General features: G+C 30.3%; 1 protein-coding gene across 1 annotated transcript; it reads right to left on the minus strand.

The window, feature by feature from the left end:
• Positions 1 to 1,205: 1,205 nt before the first annotated feature.
• LOC125856479 (abscisic acid 8'-hydroxylase CYP707A1) lies at positions 1,206 to 4,746 on the minus strand. The gene is made up of 9 exons (XM_049536036.1): positions 4,461 to 4,746; positions 3,987 to 4,308; positions 3,477 to 3,626; positions 3,127 to 3,378; positions 2,880 to 2,969; positions 2,524 to 2,602; positions 2,107 to 2,213; positions 1,867 to 1,985; positions 1,206 to 1,379 (listed from the first exon to the last, which is right to left on the minus strand). Exons 1-9 carry the CDS (start codon positions 4,670 to 4,672, stop codon positions 1,283 to 1,285), a joined length of 1,428 nt encoding a protein of 475 aa, XP_049391993.1. The 5' UTR covers positions 4,673 to 4,746; the 3' UTR covers positions 1,206 to 1,282.
• Between the last annotated feature and the right edge of the window lie 470 nt (positions 4,747 to 5,216).

Consider the following 5,216-nt stretch of genomic DNA (forward strand, 5'->3'; position numbering starts at 1 on the left):
ATTTCATTATTATTATTTTTGTTGGATATTTTAGTGTCATTAATCATATCATATTGTGTTATATTTTTAAGAAACATCTTAGATAGTTGTATTTTGGTAGGACTAAAGAAATATTTGAAGTACAAGTAAATTATATGTTTGTATGAATACTTTACCGGAAAAACCCGAAACAACCCGAAAAACCGAAAAACCCAAAAAAACCCGAGATTGAAAAACCCGAGTTTTATTGGTTTGGTTTGGTTTGGTTTATATATTTAAAAATCCAACACAAATGGTTTGGTTTGATATTTGAAAAACCCGAACCAACCCGGCCATGTACACCCCTAAATTGAGGCCTATCTCATATCTCCCTTTATTATTAGTTCTCTACCCCCATCTTCCTCAGTTAAAATTCAGTCTATATTTTTTGAGAAGAACAATAAACAATAGATATCTTGATTGATGAGTCATGATTTTGTTAAATGTTTCCTAAGTAGGAACTCTCATTCAAGAGCATTATCTCCTCTCTCTATTTTTTGGTCTGATTTGATATCCAATATTTATATTGTAGTTCAACTTAATTCGAAATTGAATTAAGAAATCCTTATTACAAACAAAAACGCTCCTTAATAAACACGACTACATATATAGAAAAGTGTACATGCAGTGAACCAGAAGGGTAAAATTCTTCAAAAGCCACAAACTCTAGTAGCCACATTTTAGCACATTGTACAAGGTCAATCAAAAGTTCCCCCCACCCCCCCCCCCCCACCCCCCCACCCCGTTTTTTTCTTTTGGGTATTGTGCTCTCCAGCTTAGACATCACCCACCACTTTTTACCTAAACCAATATAAACTCCAACACTTGGCTCCTCAATAGCCACTCTTATATGGACCTTACAACAAGGACTTGTACTCAACAAGACACATGGCAAATACACAAGATACTTAAATAAAAACATCCCATTTTTTGCCAATCCCCAACACATGGGCAAAGTATATTTGCTTTTTTTGTCAAACAAAAGCTAAATTAAAGAAACCAAAAGAATTGAGTCATCAAATTTTACACTGTGTATTCCAATTCTTGAAAAAAATTGAAATGGTACAAAATGTTGCTAGCTGTAAAGATACTTAAAATTAAGTAAATTCTTGAATATATTTAAGTACTAATTTGGAGATCTCTTTCATCCCCTATATGTTTTTTTGGGGGGTGGGGTGGGGTGGGGGGGTGGGGGGGGGATGATGAGTAATAATCTTGGATATGATTGATGAAATCATTTGAGATATGCAAATCAGAAGAGCCATTAGGTTGATTCCTTCCAAAATCTTGCTGCTAGTCCACCCAATGGGACTGGGAATGGTCCATATTGAATCCCACTACCAGATCCTACCACTTCCCACCTGTAAATAACCAAAAAGATCGATTAATCGACTAGGTCACAATTTCTTTTTAAGAGTCAAATTGATTTTATTTTGTATAAATAACATCATTAATCACACAACAACTATAAGATGATTATAAACATGATAAATAATCTAAAGTAGTCGTCTAGATCCACAACTTCGATGTGTATTTCACATATTGCATGTGTGTCTTGAATAAGAGGGGTCACACAAGAATATAACGACTTATCATTGATTTAGTCAGTCTCAACCTATCTAGTGCTGAGTCATAGTTATTACTATTAGTCTAAAAATCATACACACGTTTTATCTACTTTAATCTGTTTAATGAAGTTTGTTACAAATAATTAATGACAGTAGTTACTTTTGAGGAAACACTAATAATTACTCATTTAACTCATTAAACAAACATGATTTAACATATGATCATATGATTATTGGAAGGACATTATTAAATTAAAATGAAAAAAAACAATTAAAGTACCTGAATTTAGTGACTAGATGATGTGTCATAATTAGAATTTCCAGCTTGGCAAGTTCATTCCCTGGACAAGCATGTACTCCACTGCCAAATGGCATAAATGTATTGGGTTTTGGCGCATTCTGTAAAATATAAAATATGTATAAATATAATTAATGTACAATTTTTATTTGCCATTTTTTTTTAACTAGTAAAGTATATTATAGGGGTAGGTAAAATAAAATCATAAGGGTATTGTTGTACCTCAAATCTTGAAGGATCAAATTTTTGTGGATCAGGAAAGAACTCTGGGTTGTGATGAATATTTCTGAACAAAGGCATTACCTTCCATCCTTTTGGAATTAGGTATCCTACACCCCACATTTTAAACGAGTTTAAATTCTATGCATCGATAATATACAAAATCATATAACTAATATATATATATATATATATACACGTTGCTTAGATCTTTCAAAAGTGTTGTCTTACATGTGTCAGATCTTCCAAAAGTTATTTATTTCACGAGAATTTGACACGTGTATGACTACATTTCTGAAGGATCCGAGCAACATAAATCTCTATAATTATAAGCAACATGCTATAACAAGCTAAACTATATTAAAAAATATTTACACAATCAGTATATATAACTTAAAAGTACTTTTTCAATTGGCTTACCTTTGTATTCCACATCAGCTACTGCCTCTCTAAATGCAAAAGATATAATGCTAGCCATTCTCAGTGTCTCCAAAACAACCTAAACAACAAACATAGTCAAGAGGTTAATTAATTAATATTAAACTATCATAGTCCTACAACTTTTGTTAAGAAAGTCTTAGTAAGTCATTTTCTCCCAATTAGTAACAAAGGCGAAGTTACAATTCTGCTAATAAATTCAATAACTTTAGTTCAGATTCTGTATAATTCACTAATATACATGAAAACTTACCCCAAAACGATAAGTTGTGTTATTTTTAAAATTTAAAATCTATAAACTCAAAATTCTAACTCTGTTTATGAATCTACTGTCTTACCTTGTTAGTGATAGGCATCTTTCTTGTTTGTGTCCATGTCAACCCATGATTTTCTTGTTCATTTGACTGCCAGATCACTTTCTGTTCAGCCTGCATATATAATTATTGCCAATTATTAAATGCCAAGACCAAAATGTCTTCAAATCATTAGTCTTTTTATGTTTTATTATAAATATATAATTAAGACTAGCACATAAACTAATAAAAAGTGTAATTAAAAAATAGAATGTTCTAGATGTTTATTTACCTTGACACACTCAAGAAGCTTTGGATTATCATGAAGATACTTTAAAATCCAAGTCAAAACACTTGCTGTTGTATCTTGTGCAGCAAATAAAACTCCAATTATATTATCAGCAATTTGATCTTCATTTAATACCAATAATCCTTTTTCTTCTTTAGCATTCAAGAAACAACTCAACAACCCTTTTTCTAGTACCTTCTTCTCCTTCCTTTCTCTTATTATTTCACTTAAAATCTTCCCAAGTCTCCTTCTTGCCTACAAATTATAATCAAAACACGATCGAGTCAGTTTCTATACACCTCGATATATTAACTAATTACATAAATAAGTGATATGTCTAAAATGACACTTACTTGAAGGGCTTTTCTGTAAAGACTCCCTGGCAAATTTATTGGAAATGAATTATAACCTTTATCAACTATGCTATAATTCTTCTTCAATTCTTCCTTCACTTGACCATCCAAATGTCCAAATATAGCAAGTATACCTACTTCAAAAGAAAACTAACACACAAACAAAAAAAAGGTCAAGATTTTTTTTTAACACTATCAACAAAAACAAGTAATTAAAAGTTCGTTTGACCAAAATTCTAAAAGTGCTTATTATAGAAAATTGAAAATTTGGTCAAATCTTTTAGGATAAAAATAAGTGTTTTTGAGTAATAGCTGAAAAAAAATTCTCAAAAGCTAAAATAGTATTTTTAAAACCTTGATCAAATAGAACGATTAACCAAACACAAACAATTATTCTTTAAAAATACTTTTTGGGAAAGGATTACGAACAAAAAGTACTTTACAAAATAAGCAGATTTTTTGAAAATTTGGTCAAAGAAACTATATATCTTTTAAAGTAAGATCACCAACCTTTTTCATCTCATGATAAGTGTTGACAACATGTCCTCCAACCCAAGAATTCAATGCAGAAATCGATAATTCTTCGATATAAGGGATTTGATTACGAATGGATTCTGGATTTAAAGAAGCTTGAACAAGTTTTCTAAGGTGATTATGGTAATCTCCTTGATGAAAAAAAAGTGCAGATTGACCAATTAAATTCTCTTTACTTTTAGGATAAGTTGGCTTAAACAAATTTGCTTGGTTTACTAGTACAAATCTAGCAGCTTCTGGACTTGCCAACATCACACATGGACAACCTAGTATTTTTGTCTTAAAAATTTCACCAAACCTGGAAAAAAAAAAATGCAACCATTAATGTTGTTCGTACCAGAAAGTCTCACATTGAAAAGTAAAATGCTTATCAGGGTTAACTCTGGTTGGTTGTACAAAGGGCAGGGACGTACGTACGTAGTGAAAAATAATTTTTTTTTTAAATGGTACCTTCTTTGCCTGTTAATGAAGAAGGCATTAGGGTCTTGAGAGTAGAGTTGAAGAGTTTCACCAACATAAGGCCATCCCATTGATCCAGGAGGAAGTTTATAAGCATTTTTCTTGGATGATGAATTGTAATTTTTGCTAAAACAAAAATAATAGGACAAGATACCAAGAAGAAATATAGAGATATAGAAAAATATTTCAAAATAATTAACCATGTTGCTATTTTTTTTTTTTATAGAATGGACAAATGAATTTTGTTTAGTGAATGAGGTGATTTTTTTTATTGTTGTTGTTGAAGAATGGAGATGGTGGTAGCCTTCTTTATATAGGCATGAAAGGGATGTGTGAATAGGAGAATATACTAGTACTAGAATTTTAAAAAAATAAAATTAAGTGTATTTTTATTGGTGAAACATTAAATAAGATGTACTATATTAGTTAAAATTCATTTTATTTCTTTATTTAGCCTCACTAATAAAGGTAAATTAATAAATAATTAGCTAATTTTTCATTGGAATAAAATTCAGGAAAAAGAGATCCTGATTTTGTTTCCTTGGACAAATTAGAGTGGATTGGAATAAGGAGGTGGATATAAATATATGGTGCGAATAAATACTTTTAAATATTAAATAAAGTCAATATATTTCATAATTTATCCTCGACTAGAATGAGAAAATGGATATAGACACCAGGTGTGAATAAATATTAATAAAAATATTAAATAAGAAACTATATTAGAAAAAAATCAATATATTTCTT

Source organism: Solanum stenotomum, chromosome 2, assembly GCF_019186545.1.
Source record: "Solanum stenotomum isolate F172 chromosome 2, ASM1918654v1, whole genome shotgun sequence".
In the NCBI taxonomy this organism is placed as follows: Eukaryota; Viridiplantae; Streptophyta; class Magnoliopsida; order Solanales; family Solanaceae; genus Solanum; species Solanum stenotomum.

Excerpts from the sequence above, each read along its gene's own strand:
- LOC125856479 (XM_049536036.1), bottom strand. The coding sequence starts at position 4,672 with ATGGTTAATTATTTTGAAATATTTTTCTATATCTCTATATTTCTTCTT. Across the intron at positions 2,970-3,126 it reads AGCTTCTTGAGTGTGTCAAG|GCTGAACAGAAAGTGATCTG; the intron begins GTAAATAAACAT and ends TTATATATGCAG. Across the intron at positions 1,986-2,106 it reads TTGATCCTTCAAGATTTGAG|AATGCGCCAAAACCCAATAC; the intron begins GTACAACAATAC and ends TATATTTTACAG.